At 40.1% G+C, this 21,625-nt stretch overlaps 1 protein-coding gene across 1 annotated transcript in view; it reads right to left on the bottom strand.

Moving 5' to 3' along the window:
• Positions 1-21,625, bottom strand: part of LOC124862492 (transmembrane protease serine 9-like) — a 48,418-nt gene that overhangs the window by 14,557 nt on the left and 12,236 nt on the right. Inside the window, exons 9-16 of the mRNA XM_047356447.1 lie at positions 21,012-21,283; positions 20,647-20,801; positions 20,296-20,557; positions 19,949-20,108; positions 19,110-19,381; positions 18,853-18,998; positions 18,520-18,772; positions 15,472-15,643 (exon numbers count right to left, since the gene is read on the bottom strand). Coding sequence (XP_047212403.1) covers positions 15,472-15,643; positions 18,520-18,772; positions 18,853-18,998; positions 19,110-19,381; positions 19,949-20,108; positions 20,296-20,557; positions 20,647-20,801; positions 21,012-21,283 — 1,692 coding nt within the window. The remainder of the gene's footprint in view (positions 1-15,471; positions 15,644-18,519; positions 18,773-18,852; positions 18,999-19,109; positions 19,382-19,948; positions 20,109-20,295; positions 20,558-20,646; positions 20,802-21,011; positions 21,284-21,625) is intronic.

The following is a 21,625-nucleotide window of genomic DNA, read 5'->3' on the forward strand; positions in this document are numbered from 1 at the left end:
TGTTATTAGGGAAGCATCTCACCGTTCTGGTGGGGATGATGCTATCCACACCACAGTTTATATAGTCGGTTACACACTCAGTCATGGCATTGATGTCCTCTCCATGTGGCTGGCACAGTGCATCCCAGTCTGTAGCCTCAAAGAAACCTTGTAGGCCTTCTTCAGCTTCCTGTTACCATCTTCTCACAGTCCTCTTTATTACAGGTTGCCTCTGAGCAAGGGGCTTATATTTTGAGCAGAGAAAAAGCAGATTGCGATCTGATTTGCCAGGAGGAGGTCTTGCTTTAAAGATGTATGAGTACTTGACATTTGCATAAAACAAATACAGCGTTTTGTTTTCTCTGGTAGAGCAGCTGACAAACTGCCAAAGGCCTTCTCAATTTTCTGCTTTGACAAAATGTTGCTTCTTTGTATAGGATTTAATACCCCATTAATATTAAATGAAATAATTTCCAGAGGTACTTCTAGCATAAAAAATAGGATATGGTTGAACACTACTTTTTCTTTTGCAGACAGTCTATTAGTGCAATATGAAAACAAAACATGAACAATTGGAAACTGCAACAAACAATATTAGCAAATAACACAATCCTCTTCTGATTACTTCCCTCCACACGCTCAACTTTCTGACCCACTCCAAAGTTGAGGGGTAGCCTCAGCTACCTGCTTGCGGTAGAGGTCCCTCCACTGCAGCAATAGCAATGGTGAGTTCTATTTTCCCTCTTTAGTCCTGTTACCTTACTACACCAAAGTCTCTTCTAATTAACGTCTTAAATCTCTAGCTTATACATTTCAATCCTTACCAGTACCATGCATGATCTTATATTCAACACTGCCACACTTCCACATGTATTGTCCGCTGGTGTGCCTCTATATACTTGAAGTCCTTCCTTAATTCGATGCCCTCTAGATCCTCTCAGTTATCGTCATTGGTTGTGGAATAACTTTCTCTGTTGGAATAATTGAATAAAGATTTATCTTATATTTTCTCCTATTCTTTAACTTGACTATTTGATATTATAACCTTTCATGATGTATGTGTGAGTAAGGATGTGATGAGTTTGTCTGCAGGCAAAGATCATAAATGGAACTGAGAAGGAAGCAGCCGCAGTTGAGGAGGTCATAAAGATGAAGGCTGATTGTGCTGAACAGAAGACGCACTGATCTTAAGATGGAGAGACCGTGGAAGTGTGTTGTTGAAAGATAATGGTGTTTATGACCTGTTTACGATGCAGCTGTTTTTTCCCATCCTTTAGAGAACAATGTCTTTGTAATTAGGGACTCCCCGAAAGATAATAAAAAGAGGGGTGGACAGATGTTTTTCAGAGTGGTAGGAGATTTGTAACTGAACACATCTCTCTCCGTTCTCCTCGCAGCGAGTAAATAACTAATTCTTTGTCTCTCTCTTCTTTTTGTGATTTTATAAGTATTTTAGGTTGTTTAAACCTGACATTCTCTGAGCAGTTTCTCTATCATTGACTTACGCTCCCCCCCAGTCAGCCTTCCTAGGCAGTCAGTTTTTTCTGAAGTCACTCTTACATCATTAGCATTTGCGCTAGCACCTCATCCACATTTTGTAGTTTCCCTTCAGTTCCCAAATTCTTGCCTCAGCATCATCCAGTCTCGAGGTCAATTTTGTGATTTCACCTTGAATCGTTTTCAGCTTATGGTTGTTGTCTTGTTTAAATTCTCTGAGTTCCCTTAGAATAAGGGACTGACTCGTCGATTCTCCACCATCACCTGTATCTTCGGCTAGGCTAGCAGTAACTGGATAAACGCTGCAAAGGTCGTGCTTCTCGGTTTCGAAGCCATCTTTTACCCTTTCTGGATATTCTGAACTTTGACAATGCGACTATTGGGGAAATTCCTCGCTTTGGGTCGGAGACTAAGCTCTACACCGCCATTTATTGGTGACCCAGAAGTCAGTCCCCAATTCAGTTTATTTATATAGCTCCAATTCACAACACATGTCGTCTCAAGGCATTTTACAAAGTCAATTCAATTGAATCTTGAAGATTTCAAGTCTTTGACAGAACAGAGTAGAGACACAAAAAGGACACAGAAGCACTGATCAAGGAGTACTTTGTATGTGAAAAAAAAGTAAAACATCAAAGGCAGTAGTAGCTAGTGGCTTCATCTGGGAGAGAACGACCGCTAAGCAGATAAACTCTGAGCCAGTTTTCAATTCTAGAGTATGAAAGGGAGCACATACAGTTAGTATGAGCAGCAGCTCAGCCGATGCCCCCCTCCAGAAAGATCCCACAGCTAAAACAGAGCCAGGCAAGATGTAGCTTCTGAAATAGGAAACAACAAAGAGAGAACATAAAGTTAAAGCTGAAATAACAGCAAATAACGCAAATTGGAGAGTAGTAGGAGAATGTAGCAGAATGAGGGAAAGTGGTCATTATCTCCTCCAGCAGCCTAAGCCTATAGCAGCATAACTACAGAGATAGCTCAGGATAAACTAAGCCACTCTAACTATAAGCTTTATCAAAAGGAAAGTTTTAAGCCTAGCCTTAAAAGTAGACAGGGTGTCTGCCTCACGGACTAAAACTGGGAGCTGGTTCCACAGGAGAGGAGCCTGATAACTAAAGGATCTGCCTCCCATTCTACTTCTAGAGACTCTAGGAACCACCAGTAAACCTGCAGTCTGAGAATGAAGTGCTCTGTTAGGAACATATGGAACAATCAGATCTCTGATGTATGATGGAGCTAGATCATTAAGGGCTTTATATGTGAGGAGGAGAATTTTAAATTCTATTCTGGATTTAACAGGGAGCAAATGAAGGGAAGCTAAAATAGGAGAAATATGATCTCTCTTTTAAATTTTCATCAGACCTCTTGCTGCAGCATTTTGAATCAGCTGAAGGCTTTTAACTGCATTTTGTGGACATCCTGATAGTAAAGAATTACAATAGTCCAGCCTTGAAGTAACAAATGCATGGACTAGTTTTTCAGCGTCACTCCTGGACAGGATATTTCTAATTTTGGCAATGTTCTGGAGATGAAAGAAGGAAATCCTAGAAACCTGTTTAATATGGGATTTAAATGACATGTCCTGGTCAAAAATAACACCAAGGTTCTTTGCTGATGTCAGTTTAATGCTGTCCACATTAATTGATTGCCTAAGCAGTTTCTTTTTCAAAAACCCCAGTCCAAAGACGACAACTTCTGTCTTCTCTGAATTTAGAAGCATAAAATTTAAAGTCATCCAAGTTCTAATTTCTTTAAGACATGACTGTGGTCTATCCAACTGGTCGGGCTCATTACGATTTATAGATAAATAAAGCTGAGTCTCATTAGCATAACAGTAAAAATGTCTCCCAGGCTGCCTAATAATTTTACCTAATGGGAGCATATATAAGATTAAGAGAACTGGCCCAAGTACTGAACAATGTGGTACTCCTCAAGTAACCCTTGAGTTTGAAGAATGTATGATGTATCATTTACATGAACAAACTGGAATCTGTCAGACAAATAAGATTTAAACCAGCCTAGTGCTGTTCCCCAATCCCTTAATCATATCTAAAATGGGGCTGGTAATCAGAGGAAACACTTCCTTAAATAATTTGGTTGGGATTGGTCTAACATACAAGTTGAAGGTTTAGATGAAGCTAATGTTTTTGATAACTCAGGAATCTCCACTGCATCAGAACAGTCCAAACATAGATCTACAGTGCTGTATCACTTACAGCACACCCTGCACAAACATTGTTCAGACTTTTACCTTGAGGCCGCCGCTACAGAGCACTGTTTACTAAAACCAGCCGCCACAGAGACAGTTTCTTCCCCCAGGCTGTTTCTCTGATGAACATTTAATAAAGTAGCAAACAACCTCATACTGAAGTCGCAATTCCACCTCGTATGTGTGTATTATATATATGCATTTAAGGACACAAAGATATATGCAGAATATATCTTAAAACGCAAAAAAACAAAAAACCCAGAGAGCAAATTGTACCGGAGTCAAATTCCTTATTTGTTGTATGTACGAACTTGGCAATAAAGCTGATTCTGATTCTGATTACTGAGGATGACGTTATCATGTTTGGGGGTATGCCAATTATTATATTTTTAATAGAATCAATGTTATTTAAAATAATCCCATAAAGTCATGACTGCTAAGAGTTAAGGGAATGGATGGCTCAACAGAGCTATGACTCTGTGTAAGTTTAGCAACTGTACTAAAAAGGAACCTGTAAATATCTTCTATTATCTTCTATTAAAGATGAGAAATAAGCTGTTCTAGCTTGGTGAAGTGTCTTTTAATACAACAGTAGGCTTTTTTTCTAGATTAAGTAGGAATCCTTTAGGAGTGTAAGAGAGACTAAATGTACATCCTTCAATCAAACGAGGTGTGAACGTTTTGACAGGTGGGCGGGACTTCCGGTGGCGTAACCGGATGTCGTCATTAACCGGATGTTGACATCACAAGGAAGCGAATCTTTCTAATTGTATGTTTTTAGATGTTTTTACATAAAAAAAAACAACATGTAGTTTCTCCACTTTAAAGGTCACTCAGGTTAAAGCAGGCACGTCACACAAAATTCTGATAAAAAGAGGGAACCTGACAGAATTGTAAATTCATTTTGTTTTAACGCAGGGGTTATTTAGATGGATGTTTTTACATCTAAAAAACATGAAGACAAAAAGTAGATACAGAACCTTTCTTCCTCTGGTCAAATGTTTGAGTAATCTAATCTGCACCAGCAACTTGTAGAGATGATCTAAAAACAGAGAAACAAATGAACTGAAAAAATAGTTAAAAAGTAAGCCAAACATGTAATTATCAAAACTGAGTGCTCAGTACGCTGTTTCCAAATTAGAAATGGATTCTACAGCTAAAAGACTTTGTTTGGAATCATGAGAGACTCCATTTGGTAAAATGGATGATAATTTTAGTTACATTAAGCTTTTCTTTTTTCATCTTAGAGCAATAGTTATTGAGGATTTAGAGAAAACTGTTTTCTCCTCATCCCACGTGGGAGCCAGAGGTTATATCCTGTAGGTTTGGTCTATGTTAAACGTCACAAGAAACTGAAAAATAAATAAATAAAAGTTATAAAGCCCTCAGACATGTCACTGTTTATTGAATTAAGGCAGATATCCACAGCTGTTTTTTGTGTATTGTCTCAGACAAAGTCTTCACACCGACTGTAGTCAAAGTAATTAAGAGGACTGTGATCCTTCCTGGCCCAAAGTCTCGAGCATTGTCTCAGTTAATACACATCCACCGTTTATTGAATTAACGCATCTGCGGCTTTGCTGAGGTGTCTCGGGGGGGTGTGACCAAGGGCGTAACCATGCACGCTGATCGGTCGTCGTCATTACGGGGCGAATCTAGAATCAACGAATTAAAAAAACAGAGGGGTGTGCTTCAGTGTTTGTTTTAAATACTAGCAGAAAACGCAACAATTTACCTGCAGCATTCGCTGGAAAAGAACACTCGTTGAACAATGGTTAGAGTTAAGAGAGTTTTTCATCAAACCGGGGAGAAAAGCAAGGTGTGCCGAGATGATGAGCAACCATCTACATCATCTATTTCCTCATCTGAGATATCTATCGGAATTCTTATCGTAACATACTCTGCAGATGATGATCCAACTTCACCAACAACAATGGATGAAAAACAGGCCTCAGGTCAGCTGAGATGTACGTCTCTTCTGTGTGAAACCCCAGTAACCGTCTACAGTTTCGTTGTCCGATGAGCTAACCCCTCCCTCCTACTTCCCTATGTCTAAGGGGATTGCTCAATCCAGCTTTCCGTCCAACGGGTCCGGACTTCCCTAAACCTGAAAGGTCTTACTAAGCAGGTTTACTGAAAGTTCTGTTTAAGCTGGTGTCGGGAAATGACTCGCCTAGCCTCTGACAGCCTTCATACAAAAGTCTCACCCTTCTTCAACTGGTGGTCTGAACGACCGAGTAGCATATCGCAGTCATCCACACCTTCAACAGTCACTTTTCTTCACGGCTGCTCATTCCCTAATTTACAACTGGCTCTTGGTATATGGGCCAGGTTAATTTGAGTAGCTCAGCACAAGCCCCAAGGGCGCTGTTTTAACAAACTTGGCAAAGGCAACCTATAAAAACCTCCTAAAATATCTTAGAACCAGGCAACAAGACTTTTTACCACCAATGAAAAACCAAAAATAAGGTGACTCAAATAACTGAATGTCCACAATTTAACTAGAATTATATATGCTTTCTTTAATTAGTAACGCTCTTGCAGGGGTCAGTAACAGCTTAAATTCGTCATCTCAATCAAGCGAAGGTTTCTTAAGTAAAGGTTTAATTACAGCTACCATAAAAGCTTGTGGTACATATCCATTTACTAAAGATAGATTAATCATATCTAAAATGGGGCTGGTAATCAGAGGGAACACTTCCTTAAATAATTTGGTTGAGATTGGGTCTAACATACAAGTTGAAGGTTTAGATGAAGCTAATATTTCTGAAAACTCAGGAAGCTCCACAGGATCAAAACAGTCCAAATACAAATCAGGTTCAGCAGTTACTTCCAATGTTGTCTCACTTGCTGAGGATGAAGTAATCATCTTCAGGAGTATGTCAAAGATTTTCTTTTTAATAGAATCAATTTTATTTAAGAAGAATCCCAGCTAAGAGCTAAGGGAATGGATGGCTCAACAGAGCTATGACTCTGTGTAAGTTTAGCAACTGTACTAAAAAGGAACCTGTAATTATTCTTATCTTCTATTAATGATGAGAAATAAACTGTTCTAGCTTGGTGAAGTGTCTTTTTATACAACAGTAGGCAATGTTTCCAGATTAAGTAGGAATCCTCTAGGTGTGTAGAGCGCCATTTCCCTCTAATTTTCCAAACACCGTGCTTTAAAGTATGCAGCTCTGAAATAAATCAGGGAGCCAGCCTCCTATAAATAATTACCTTCTTTTTCAGGGGCTGCATTGTCTAATGCACCATGGAGCGAACAAGAGAATCAATTTGTAAAAGGAATGAAACAAAATAACTGCCCTCCACTATGTTTCCCTGTGAAACTGAGGACATTAAAAATAGAACAGATTCTCTAAAGGTTGTTACAGCATTGTCTGATAATGATCCACTATAGTGAAGCTTATTGTTTGCGTGGAGTACTAAGTTAAATTAAACTAAAAGGGTATTAATAAATGGTCAGAGAGAATGGGATTATTAGTAAATATTGTTATGTTAAGTGGTGGTGCCGATTGTATGGCAGCGTTACTTCTGTCAGTCTGCCCCAGGGCAGCTGTGGCCACAACGCTAGCTTACCCCTGCCAGAGTATTATTGGGTGGATGACTGATTATAGGGTAAAATACTTTGGGGTCTCTGGGGTCTTGATAAAGTGCTACACAAGTGCAGGCCATTTACCATTTACCATTGTTTACACTCAACACTATATGTCAGCGCAAGGTCAAGAGGATGAAGACAAAGGTAGGTAGGTTTGCTAGTGTTTTGAGCAAAGCCAATTTAGTCTAAGATAGCATTTAAAGCTATATTTTGGTGTATTAAAAGTGTTAAAATCCCCCACTATAATGACCATATTCATATTTAACACTAAATGAGACAGGAAGTCTGAGAACTGAACTAAAAATTGACAATAAGGGCCTGGTGGACGACACAAAACAACAAACAAGTGGTTTTAGTGCTGTGAAATTTGGAAGAGGATATCTAAGGATTAAAGATTCGAAAGAGTTGTAGCTCTTATTTGGTCTCAGACTAATTGATAAATCAGACTGAAAGATAGTTGCCACTCCACCTCCTCGCCCAGTATTTCAAGATGAGGTTCAGTAACAAATGTTTAAAAATCTTTAAACTAGTTAATTTGCAATAAGTGTTGCTTCAATGTGGTCAAACTTCAAGCAGATATATATATATTGTATACATCTAGATCAGTTTGTGGACTTACATTAGTGTAAATGTAACTGCTTTTCATCCTTTTTTGAGGCAGCAGAATAAAAAGCTGCAGAAATGGGCTTCTTCTCTTCCTGGTTCCTGCTGCAGCTTCATGCCACGCATGCCTGACTTCATGAGTTGTTTCCCTGCAGGGCTGGTTTTAATTTAAGTTCTCAGAATTTGTTACCAACACACCCAAATGAATATCTGTGCAGAACAAAATCCAAAAACAACCAGGAAATGTATTGCTGCTGAAGGTGGTTCTGCAGCTATATGATCATGGGGTGTATTTAGTTATGTAGAAACATTGCTTTTAGTATATTTTTGTTGAACAATGTCACAAAGAGTGTTTAATTGTGTAGTCATTCATCCGAAATTTGTTTTACCTCATTTTATTCACTAGAGCAGATTAATGCTGACCTGAAGACACATAAAGAACTAGCTTAGTTCTTAACCTCAAATAAGCACCAATAAGCATAAAATGAATCCTGTTTATAGAAATTTCCTGGTAGCCACTTCATGTCAGCGTGTAGCTGAATGGAGGTGTTTTCAGTGAAACCAGCACTGAGGTTCGTCTCCCAGAACCTCACTGGCTACAGCTGCTCATCTCTGGTCCTTCTCCTGGGCTTCGCTGAAGCAGCCGGCTGGTTCTGATCACTTGCAGGTAGAAAAGTGGAAAAGAAAAAATATCTGTCGCAATTATTTCAAAAACTTTGGTCAGTATTTACTTTTAGTGGTAATTGAGCAACAACAATAAAGCAAAGGAAAAGAAAACTGTTAGAAGGGACAAAGAACATTATTTACATATAAACAAACATGAGACAGTCCGTTATCCACTGATCTACAGGAGAGATTTGCATGTTTTCTGTTCTGTTGATGTTGCTTTTAATGCCTCGTAAGTGTAAACCAGTTGTGTTGTTTTCATTGTCTCGTGTCCTTGTGTCATCTCTGTATTTCTTCCTTTCTTCTGTCCTTGTGTACCATCTTGTTTCTTGTGTCCTTCCTTCCTTGTGTCCCTCCTTTCTTTCTTGTCTTTCTTTTTTCTCTGTCCTTCCTTCTTTGCATTCTCAATTCTTGCTTCCCTTCTTTGCGTCCTTCTGTCCTTTCTTTTTTGTTCCCTTGTGTTCACATTCCCACTGAATGTCTGCCCCAAAACAGCTGTGGCTACATTGTAGCTCACCACTGTCAGCGTGTGAATGTGTGGATGAATGGGTGGATGACTGATTGTAGTGTAAATGCTTTGGGACCTCTAGGGACTTGATCAAACGCTATACAAGTGCAGGCCATTTACCATTTCAAACTGTCTGCTACCATGGCTAAAGGACCCTTCACTGTGTGTGCAAAAACCAATTTATTTGGCCTAAACCTTGTGCTTTCCTGCGTGACCTCCTGGGCCGCCAACATCAGCCAAGTCAACCTTTCCCCCCAGTTGACCCCCAACTCTGTGCAGTCAGCATGCAGGAAATCTTCAGCGACTGATGAAAATGTTGTAACGCCCCCCAACTCTATGGACGATATGTTGTTGCTTTACTGTGCCATACTCTAAGCTGTTTCAGGACCTGCCTGAAGAAAAGTGATGAAAAATTGGTACCTCGGTCTGAATGTATCCCTTTTGGAATGCCAAACATCGAAATTAACTGGGTAAATGTGCGCACCACCCCGCTACCAATTATTGCGCGTAAGGAATAGGCAGTTGGATACCAGGTAACTTGACACATTGGTGTAAGCAGATGGAACGACCCAGGCCTTGAACAAGGTAACGGGTCCACACAGTCAATTATTAAGTGCTCAAATGGACTCAGTGGAAACGGCTTCAAAACCAGTTTGGCGTGGCAGTGAGATGACGAACATGACATATCCTAATGTATGATGAAATGTACTTTTTAAGACGCGGCCAAAAAAAAGGTCTTCCCCACACCAAGGTGCCCAGACTCATCATGTGCAACCTTTATCACAGCAGAATGAAGTTAAGTGGGCACAGTGATTTACACAGGATCACCAACAACGCCAGCATGTGGCAAATATTTTCTCACCAACAGCGAATCCTGAATGAAGTACCCACACACAAAATCCAAAACTTCACTCGCTGGGCGCACCTGATCAAAGCCTGTCTTGGACTCACTGGACAACAGTAACACATCGGCTCGAATAAAGGAGACAAACGCCCCTGTGTCTCTCAGTATCCTGAACAGCACATTTTCAACACTGCCCACCAATGACACATACCTCTCACGGATGAAAGGCAGATAGAAATTACACAACTCAAAAGAACCAACGCCTTTCGACTCTCATTTCACAGCATTACGCATCAGCGCAGCTAAACCAACTCTTTTTGGATTATGTCCTGGCTTTGAATTTGAGCAAATGACACTCCACCTTAACATGTCGGTGTCTGAGCACTGTCATGTAAAGCTGAATAATTAACATCAAACTGTCTCACCCCATGTGGCTGACCCACATTCTCAACTTGCCCATAGGCCTACTAGGACTGACATGCGAAAACTCCCTATGAGTCACCACATACTCGTCTGCCAATACCGCAGCATCTGATTCATTCACAGTCTTGCGTTGACTGTAGACTTCAGAAAACCCAGTGGACCAACACCAGCAGATGACATGGAACCCCATATCATTACTGAATGTGGAAAATTCAAACTGGACTTTTAGAAATGTAAATTTTTCGCATCTCCACTCTTACCCCAGACTCTGGGACCTTGATTTCCAGATGAAATGGAAACTTTACTTTCATCTGAACAGTCCAGTGCCTTTTCTCTTTAGATCAGACAAGACACTTCTGACATTGTCTTTAGTTTAGAAGTGGCTTGACATGAGGAATGTGATAGTTAGAGTCCATGTTCTGCATATGTCTGTGTGTGGTTACTCCTGAAGCTCTGACGCCAGCTGCTGTCAACACTTTGTGAATTTCCCCTGACTCTTGAATGGGCTTTGCTTCACAACCCTTTAGAGTCTGTGGTTATCCATGTTGCTTGTGCACTTTTTTAAGCACACTTTTTCCTTCCACATTACTTTCCATTAATATGCTTGGATACAGCACTCTGTAAACAGCAAGCTTCTTTAGCAGTGAACGATTGGAGGGCTTTCCCTTCTTGTAGAGGTTGTCAATGAACCCAAAAAATACAATGATTGTGTAACCCATAACATAACAATTCTCAGTTAAAGATCTTTAAAAATTGGTTTGTGTAACATTTTCAGTTTCTGAGAAGCTGAATTTTGGGCTTTCATGACAAGTAAGCCATAATCATCAAAGTGACCAGAAATAAGCCTTTCAATTGTTTCTGTGTGTAATGAATAAATGTCATAAACTAATTTCCCTTTTCTTTCTAAATTACTGAAATAATTCACTTTTTGCACCTGTATCTCACATGATGAAGCAGCCGCAGCTCATTGGCTGGATGCTGAACAAGTAATGATTATTTTCTTATTTTCAAGGGGTAGTAGAGGCTGTCCACACTGAACTGTCCACCGAGGACAAAATGTCTGATTGTTCCCACATCATTACAAACACACTGGGTCCACCGGTCTCACCTTTGGTAAAACATTAATCCTCTTAGTTCAGTGTGTGAACTCATGTGCAGGTTGAGAAAAATGCTTTAATACCACCAAACCAAAGCATGCAGCTGAAGTGGGCAGGGGGACAAAGAGTCTTTATTAAGTACTCCTACTCGTCGTCTTGTGCTTATCCGGGACCGGGTCGCGGGGACAGCAGACTAAGCAGAGACGCCCAGACCTTCTTCACCCCATGCACCTCCTTCAGCCTCCAGCTCCTCTGGGTGAAGCCCAAGGCATTCCCAGACCAGCCTTCAAATCAACAATGCAGGTAGTGATTTTTTCAGATCTTCCAGATAAGGCATTATTTAGAGAATCACAGAGTTAAAGAACAACCATTAAACTTTGAACAGTTTTAAATAAACGGTAACTGAGGACAAAAAACGACCTACGAAAAGTAATTTTTATTACATACATAAAGCTACATACCGAACAAGATGAAGGACCACTGGATGTTAAAAAGAAATGGGACCTAGAGATTAATACAGCAACTAATGATGCTTGTTGGGAACATTCCTGGGAAAAGTGCTATAGATGCCTTAACAGCTTAAATTGAAGAGAGTTTAGTTGGAAATTAAGCATGAGGTTCTTTAAAAGTCCAGTTGTTACAGCACGTTATGACAACAGCAGCCCCCTCTGCTGGTGGACGTGTGGTCAGATACGAGATTTTTCTCTCATCTTTTGGAAATGCCTATTCAAGGGATACTGGGAGAAAATTAAAAGGGACATTAGGTAGATAATAAATGTGAACATTACATTAGATATATAGCAGTTATCTCATAAAACAATTACATTAATTTAGCTAAAACCACATCCAACAACATTGGATGAATGGACAGAAAGGCTGAAATCAGTGAACTGTATGGAGGACATCACAGCAACTCTGCCACTAAGAAAGGACATTTAATTGAAAAAATGGTCTTCTGTCATTTTCTATGTACAAGAAGGTTCTTAATCTTTTGAGTTTCTGTTGTGCTATTTTTCACACTCTGAGAGTTTTTACAGTTTCAAAAACAACTGTGGATTTATGACCAGTTTGGCTCACCTGGCTCACTGTTTAAACTGGTTTCACATCAGAGAGAAGTAATTAGTCTCTGAAACTTCCACACATTGTGGATTATTTTACGTCATCAGGGAGTTTTAATAAGGAGGAGTATCATCTGAGCCAAAAGATTCTTTTAGCGGTTAAACCATGCAGATAATTCCACCATCATAGTCACATACAGCACATTTTGTGTCCCTTTCATATTTTGTCATGTTACCATAGCAGACTTCGATGTATTTGGGTGGAGGAAAGCTAACTAAACATCACCCTAAACAAATCATCATCATGGTGAAACATGGTGGTAGCAGAATCATGCTGTGGGGATGCCTTTTCTTGCAAAGTTTTTACTTTACTGATTCATAAAGTTAAAGAAAAAAAAAACTGGTTTCTGAATAGCTGATCCCAAAAAATGGATTAGAAGCACAACAAAGGCCTACTATTAAATATTCCATAAATAAATAAATTACTATAAGTGAGACAGGAATAGGAGAAACATTCAAATATAGATCTTTATAGTTTTATTTAATGATTTATGAAAGTGATAACAGATAGGTAACATACGTTCCAATCTGTAAGAAGAATAATCAAGCTACATTAAAGTACATTTATTGCTGTTTTTTTACACCCTTATATAAGTTTAAACAACTGTTTTACATTGAAACCAAAATATATTAATCAGCATCTGGGTAGCATTAAAATTAGAAATTTCATCAAATGTTCATTTGTTTCAATAAAAAAAAAACACAAAACAAGTAATGTTAACAATCTGTAACAATAATCAGGAAAAGAAAAATCCCACTTCAGGACACCTGGATATGAATAAAACCTTCTTAGAAACAGCCCCATCATCTTCATGCTTCATGATCAATAAGTTAATCGATAAGCCAAAGACAGAGACAAGCTCTAAATTATCTGGGGGAATATTGGACTAAAATAAAAACACCACCACCAGCTTCCTCAGTATGTATCATATCTTAACAGACAGTTTAAAGGTTGCTTATGTGAAGGCCTGAAGGCATAAAGCAAAGAGAAGAAGATGGCCTAGGAGGAAGAAGGAGGGGTGAGAAATTGGAACCCCACTGGTTGTCATGATTGTGGTGGGAGCTGTGGGATCTGTGATGTCAGTGGTGGAGGCTGGAGACAACAACGTTCCCAGTGTATGAGTCAGGAAGGACTGGAAACGGTCCAGTTTTTCAAAGGTCATCATGGGATCAGCTCGTTTTACTCTGTTGGAGGTTTTTACAAGTGGCAGCACGACCGACTGGAACCAGGAGTTGCCCTGCTTACACATGAGCGGACCACCAGAGTCACCCTGAAACACAGGAAAAACTTATTATCTGCCACATATCCTGAGATTTCGACAGACTGAACTCAGACTTTCAAACCAAAGATTATCTTAGAAAATGCTAAGCTTTCCAGTTACCAACCCTTAAAACTGCCAAAAAAAGACATTTTAACCACAATCCCTCTAAGGTTTTTTTTTTTCCTGACATTCACACTGGAAGTAAGAAGCCTCCAGAGTAACATCTGTATGCTAACAGCACACGGTTTAGCCGCATGTGTTTCCAGTCGGATCAACACTTACTTCACAAGATGGATTAGTGTCAGCTTTCCATGTTAAACCTACAGCCTAGGGAAAAATGTTTTTCAGTGTAAAGCTGTTTTTTTAGGGAAATTTTGTTTTTCTGAGGCTACAGTGGCTCCGTTTCCTTGTTCATGTGGTAAAACATGCTTAAAAGATTACGTTAATTTATTTTGTAGCTAAATTATTATTTTTTTTCGGGGGTTAGGGTTATGCTCAATCAGGGTTTGTCTAATGAGTTTAAAGTAAAATAAAATTTCTAATAAGACAAACAAGGATCTGAAATCAGCATACAGAACATTTCCTTCCTTCCTTCCTTCCAACATTAACAGGAATAAATGCTTGAGGTATATCACTGTTTAATTAATCTATGAGTTTCACTTAATAAACTTAATTACTGAAATAAATCAAGTTTTTAATAATATTCCAATTTATCAAGATGCACCTGTAACATAAATAAGATCGGTCTCCTGTTTTTCTACTGAAATCCTACTTAGTTTGACACTTAGCAGCATAAATCAGATTTCATAACGCTGAAAAACACAAATTCAAAACTCTCCATAACCCTCAGATGGGTGACAGATATTGCCTTGTACCTGCTCCAGAGTAAAAGTTGCTGTGCATATGCTGTCAGTTGTTGCTGCATTCCCACAATCTACCACTGTCGCCTTGAACTGCTGCAGAGCCTGCTCCTCTAAAGTTGGGTGAAATAAGAAAGCTGTCATTTCTGGTAAATTGACCCTGATTTGCATGGTCTCGTGACTAAACGTTGCACAAATATTAACATTACTGTAAGCCTTTAGCTATTAGGCCTCACCTCCTCCTCTTCCAGAGCTCCAGCCAGCAGCCCAACATACTGATCCACTGGGAATGTTCTTTGTTGTCAGGCAGATGGGCCTGGATGTAGTTGTTCAGGTGGGTTTGGATGACAGCTTAAGCACTGCGATACTTGTTCCTGTCAGGTTGCTCATAGAGATATTTACCACATTCAACGACTCCTCAAATTGGTTAGACCCCGTTCTGCTTAGACTACCCAACACGAACTGTCCACTCAGACACATCAAGGGCAGCTGAGGATAGAAGAAGGATTGAATAATGAGCTCTAAAGAGATATTTAGGTACCCTGGCCAGTTTAAAACTGCTGTAACTATCTGGATTCAGCTTCTCACAATTCAGATAATGTTTTACATGAACTTTGCAGCAGTGTATTCATCTATCTCTTAGAACCTTTAGTTAATAATACTTCTGAACCTTTATTTAATAGACCGACATAAAGTTGGTTTCTGATATTAACGGTAACAACGTCTAATGTTTACGTTTTTCTTCTCATCAAGTCAAACGGACCAAACAATCATCAGGTTTACCCATCATCCTCAGCTTCAACTTACCCTGAGAAGCAGTCTGTGTTGGTCAGCACAGAGCTCTCAGACACTAGCGTCCCTCCACACACATGCTGGCCACGCTTCTGCAAGCTCGCCATCCAGGGCCACATACCAGCAGACGCCTCCATAACTCCATCCAAAATACTGGAACCCAGTGGGGCTTGTCCACAGAATACAGCTGGAGAAAGAAGACACAGATAAACACAATAAAACATTTCTCAAAAATCTGTTTTGTGAAGCTAAATTTGCACAAATGTCATTCAGGCTTTAAGAACTTTATCTGAAGTCTCCACAGGGCATGCCCCCAAACTGTGCATAGCACAGAGATAACATCAAGCACATGGTTAACATGAGACCAAAGTCCAATATAAAAAAGGTACAAACATCAGAAACTCCACTGGACTTGGTGCTGGGTCAAAAAAAACAAACATAAAAATCGTAAAAATAAATCCACACACCAAATAGAGCTCCTGTTTTGATACTTTGATAAATGCGACATTTTGGGCACACAGACCTTCGTCAGATTGACAGCACGTGTTTAAATAATATAGGGACGGATCAAGCTTTTGCAGATCAAAGAATCTTAAATGTTACATATTGAGTCAAATAATGTCTCATAGTTATAAATGACCCTCTGTATCCTTGGAAGACCACGCTGATCTATCAACCATAAGGTAAGAAGACAACTGCTTTAAAAAAAATCAACAAGGGTCACGTTTACTGTAAGCTCAGTGGTGCAGTATGTTCCAGCAAGGAGATGTTTCATAAACGGACCAACTGGAAGGCCTTTTATCTCCATCATTGGATCTTTAATGGACAAAATAACAGCTTTTGTGGACCATCATCTACAGCCCTTGCTTTCGTATTTACCATGATATATTACTCTGTTGACTTCATTGAAAAACATTCAGTTGATTCAACATTAAGAAGGGTCCCATATTCTGCTGACTATGGACATACCAGTCTTCCAATTAATCAAGCAATCTTGGAGCTGCAAAGGTGTTTGAAGATCGAAGAGAAAGATGTTACATAGGTACTCAGTGCTTCTTGGATTTCATCTATGTAATACTGTAAGTTTTAATATATGGCAATAATTGAGATGAATGAATTCCTTCAGTGCATCTCTAACTAGAAGAGAAACTTAGGTTATGTCATTTTCATTTGAACAGGGTCAGAAACGTCTTTAACTTTAGATCCTAAAGAAGATCCTAGATTTACTGTATCACAGTGTTGTAGATAAAGGAAAACAGTAAACCTAAAACGTGTTGGTACAGAGAAACGACTGGTAAAAACTCCATCCTTCATGGGAAATCCTATTATCTTACTAGGATTAGATATATTTGCAGTTTAGATGAGGATTTCCAGACACAACGTGAAGAACAATTTTAGATATAGTGAAAATAGGGAAAGTAGGATTTAAGACTCTGCCTCCAGATTTTCAGACACTACACAAGCTGAAATGTTTTCTGCTATTATAAAAGAAGTTAAAGAATAGTATGTGCAATTCAGTATTTGCCTTTTTCTATGACAATAGAAAACATGGTAATGCAGCATTTGCATATTGTAGACTCTGACCCAGCACTTAAAGCTTGTCTTCCTAACCATCCGTGTTTGTACACCAGAGACCCCCTAATTTATTCAACATTCCTCCCGTCTGGGAATTATCCATGTCCATTTTGAAAGACAAAGCGCAGCCCACAGACCCCTTATGATGAATGCCATAAATGGAAACTGTGTTCCCTTGCCCGGACGCGGGTCAACGGGGCCCCACTCTGGAGCCAGGCCTGGAGGTGGGGCACGCGGGCAGGCGCCTGGTGGCTGGGCTTTCACCCATGGAGCCCAGCTGGGCACAGCCCGAAGAAGAAATGTGGGTCCCCCTTCCGATGGGCTCACCGCCCATAGGAGGGCCCAAAGGGGTTGGGTGCAATATGGCATGTCACCAATTCTGTTCATAACTTTTGTGGACAGAATTTCTAGGTGTAGCCAAGGTGTTGAGGGGATCCGTTTTGGTGGCCTTAGGATTGTGTCTCTGCTTTTTGCAGATTATGAGGTCCTATTGGCTTCATCAGCTCGTGATCTACAGCTCTCACTGAAGCTGTTCGCAGCCGAGTGTGAAGCGGCCGGGATGAGAATCAGTGCCTCCAAGTCCGAGGCCTTGGTCTTGAGCCCGAAAAGGGTAGAGTGCCTTCTCTTTCAAGTTCAAGTATCTTGCAGTCTTGTTCACAAATGAGGGAAAAAAGGAGCGGGAGATTGATAGACAGATTTGTGCTGCGTCAGCAGTGATGCAGGCACTGTACCGGTCTGTTGTGGTGAAGAGAGGTAGGTAGGTAGGTAGGTATAGTGTCATGATAACCCTTTTGTTCAGACCAGACCTACCACATGGTATAAGCAGCCCTTACGGGGAATCCTTTATTGTCGTTAGACCCAAAACTCACGCTCACACACACATTAAGATGATCTCTAGTAACTCTACCTCTTGTGAAAGGCAATGTAGCTAGTAGTACAGCAGTGTGTGTTGAGTGTAGTATTGTGTAGTTTTTGTCTTGTCTTAAATTCATTGCATTGTACTGGTTTGTTATCTTTTTTGTGTGTTATGGTGGCTTCTGACTGAAAAGTCAACATTTTAATCCAAATATGCAACATAGGTGTCATATCTGTTAACACTGCCATATGCAAGCTAGCAGACATTTAAAACTGATGCTATCACTGTTATTAGTTGGAGTTTATAATCCAAAGAACAAGCTGGGGTAAAAAGACAATAGTGCAAATGTACATTGTGTAATACAGTAGATAGTTGGATTTAAAATATACAGATTGAAATTTATAATAAAAAAAGATATGCAGGATAATTAAAGCCAATTTGAATTTAGGTATTATAAATAGTATCTACAGATATAAAGTTTGACAGATGATCACCTACTACACAGATGAGACAAGCTCCTACTACGCCTAACAGAGTAACTTTGAAAATTACGCATGTTTGTATTATTAGCCGAGAATTAATTTGTAAATCCTTCTGTTTTTTTCTTTAAATAATATTAAAAAGGTACTCACGTTTAGGTTTAGTTGTTGTTGCCAGGGTTGTTGTACAGGAAGAGCTGAGGTCACTGTCAGTCCCGATGGACATGAAGGTAATGAAGCCCGGCTGGTTGGTGTTGATAACACTGTTGATCCAGTTCTCATACTGGGATACTCTGGTGTAGACTCCTGGGAAATCTGGCTCAGCACATCCTTCTCCAAAACTTACGATTCCTGCTTGAATCCAGCGGCCACCCTGCTTGCTCACCATTGGACCTCCTGAATCCCCCTTGAAGACCAGAAACATTTTCTTAGATTAGACAAAAACTAATGTCTTCAGACAACAAACTGATGAAAACTGATGATCACCTGACAGGAATCCTTCCCTCCCTCTAGTAACCCGGCACATAACATGTTGTCAGTAATGCCATTCTCCCCATAGCTACACTTGCACCGTCTGTTCCCCACAACTGGCACCTCCACCTCCATCAGGTTTTGAGGAGACGGAAGAGGGACTGAAGAGAAAAAATCCAGATTTAATAAATAAACACATTCAATAAATCTGTAAGATTTAAAAACTGGAGTTGTGTCTTCATTTCTCTGTATATATTTGGTTTACAAACTACCTCCACTTCCAATGGTGCCCCAGCCAGTGACCCAGGATTGAACCCCGCTGTAGAAGGTGCTGCCTGAGGCCGCCAGGCAGACTGGTGAGATATAACTGGTGAAATTTACTGGTACAGACAGCTTCAGGAGGGCGATGTCGTTGTCAGTAGCAGAAGGATTGTAGTCAGGGTGAGAAATGATCTGTGATACTGTCCGAATGACTTCGTTTGGGTTGGGTCCCTCCTGACTCTGACGACCCAGATATACTGTTAGAAAAGCAGGGTCGCTGAGCCTGTCAGAAGAGTCAGAAAACAAAACATGAAGATAGTTTTATATTTACCTAAACCACCAGTGTGATGATAGAGACCTGTAACGTGTTGCAGATAATCAGTGTTTGCATGATGCTGTCTACTATAGACCAGTTCTGTTAGCTTCAGCTCCTTTCTATTAAAGATAACAGGCAGCAGTGTAAAAACATCGGGACGCTCCATGATGATCTCTGATGAATCTTCATCTATTTCCAGCCACTGAACAGTTTCTGAAACCAGCTTTATGTTCGTAGGCTACTTGTTTTCTCCACCATAGATATTTTATATTATGGTGGTTTGTTGCTGAAATGGAGCGGCACTGGTGCCAAACTTTAAGGCTTTCTTTTCTTTCAGCTTAACATTTGCTTTACCAGACAAAACTTTATGCATACAGGCACTTCTTAATATTAGTTTTCATAAATGTCTTATTGTATAAACTGTGCTTGTAAATGCTGAATAGATGCATTTCTGTTTAGATACATATGAAATCTTAATTCTGTGTCAGCTATCTGGCTCTGAGGTGAGGTGTTTTCTCTAGTCTTGTTGCTTACCTTTGGACACAGTGAGCAGCAGTCAGCACCCACTGGTCGTTAATCAGAGATCCTCCACAGATGTGGTCAAAGATGTGCAGACTGACCTGCCAGGGCCAGCTGCCTGGAGGAGCTGCATCTCCTCCAACAATCCTGGTGTTGAGTGATGGCTGACCACATACTGAGAAGGAAACAGACAAACCCCTGAATTATCAGTCTGCTCTGTTTGCTGCCAGATAAACAAACATCAGGCTGATCCAGAGAGAGTAACAGCATTAAAACTGATCTGAGGTCAGGATGTTAAACTGGTTTCAAACTGCTTGTGTGTTTCCATCAAATTGTTGACTACAGGGTTTTGAGGGTAGTACCTTCAGATATGTTTACTGTTATTGGGGTGAAGGTGGGTGTTGTACAGGAAACATTGAGGTCACTTTCAGTCCCGTTGGATATAAAGTTGATGAAGCCCGGTTGGTTCCTGGTGATGTGACTGTTGATCCAGTTATTGTACTGGGACACTCTTGTGTAGACTGCTGGGAAATATGGCTTGGCACAACCAAAACTAAAACTCACAATTCCAGCTTGAACCCATCGACCACCCTGCTTGCTCACCAGTGGACCTCCAGAATCTCCCTTTAAGACCAGAAAGATTTTGTTTAAAGCAGGTGAGGAGAAGGAATTGGTGCAGAAAGTAAAATATGATCAAAATAGTTCAGACTTACAAAACAGGGTCCCTTCCCTCCTTCACGAAACCCAGCACACATCATGTTGTCAGTATTCTGGTTATCAACTAGTGAACCATAATCACATCTGCATTGGGCATTTCCCACAATCTCTGCTTCCACCTCCAAAAGGTTTCCTGGTGAAGGAAGGGGGTCTGAAGGAATCACAAATGTAGTTTGTTAACAAAGAACAAACTTTTAAACAATTAAGAGAACAAAATAATTGTGTGATGGTATCAGGGAACTGCCAGCAGCATTTTAATGTCAGTTGTTGTCCAGTTTTGTTATAATTTTATCTACAACACTGTCGTCAGCACTGTGTTGATGGGTTCTCACATCATAAATGGAAGTTATTTTCAACTCACCATCATATCTAATGTTGCCCCAGCCAGTGACCCAGGATTGAACCCCGCTGTAGAAGGTGCTGTTTGAGGCGGCCAGGCAGACTGGTGAGATATAACTGGTGAAATTTACTGGTACAGACAGTTTCAGGAGGGCGATGTCGTTGTTGAGAGTTATAGGATTATAGTCAGGGTGAGAAATGATCTGTGATACTGTCCGATTGACTTCGTTTGGGTTGGGTCCCTCCTGACTCTGACGGCCCAGATATACTGTTAGAATAGCAGGGCTGTTGAGCCTGTTTGATAAGACAGACAAAAGTAAGTCTTAACAACTTGCTTCTTATCCAAGTGTTTCCTATATTGTTGAGGCTTGCAGAATGTTAAAGCTAATTTTATTAATTTCATGCTCATACTGAGTAGAAAAGTTTCTCTGTGAGGAAAAAGTCCTCTGGCTCTGGAGCCGCAAGTGAGTCTTTAGACCTTCCACAATGGCTCTTAATAACTTTGGCTAAAATAAAAAAAGAACCAACTAATGTTTTTAAATATACAGTAAAGACCAAACGTTTGGACACACCTTCTCATTCAAAGAGTTGTCTTCATTTGCATGACTATGAATATTGTAGCTTCACACTGAAGGC

Source organism: Girardinichthys multiradiatus, chromosome X, assembly GCF_021462225.1.
Source record: "Girardinichthys multiradiatus isolate DD_20200921_A chromosome X, DD_fGirMul_XY1, whole genome shotgun sequence".
In the NCBI taxonomy this organism is placed as follows: Eukaryota; Metazoa; Chordata; class Actinopteri; order Cyprinodontiformes; family Goodeidae; genus Girardinichthys; species Girardinichthys multiradiatus.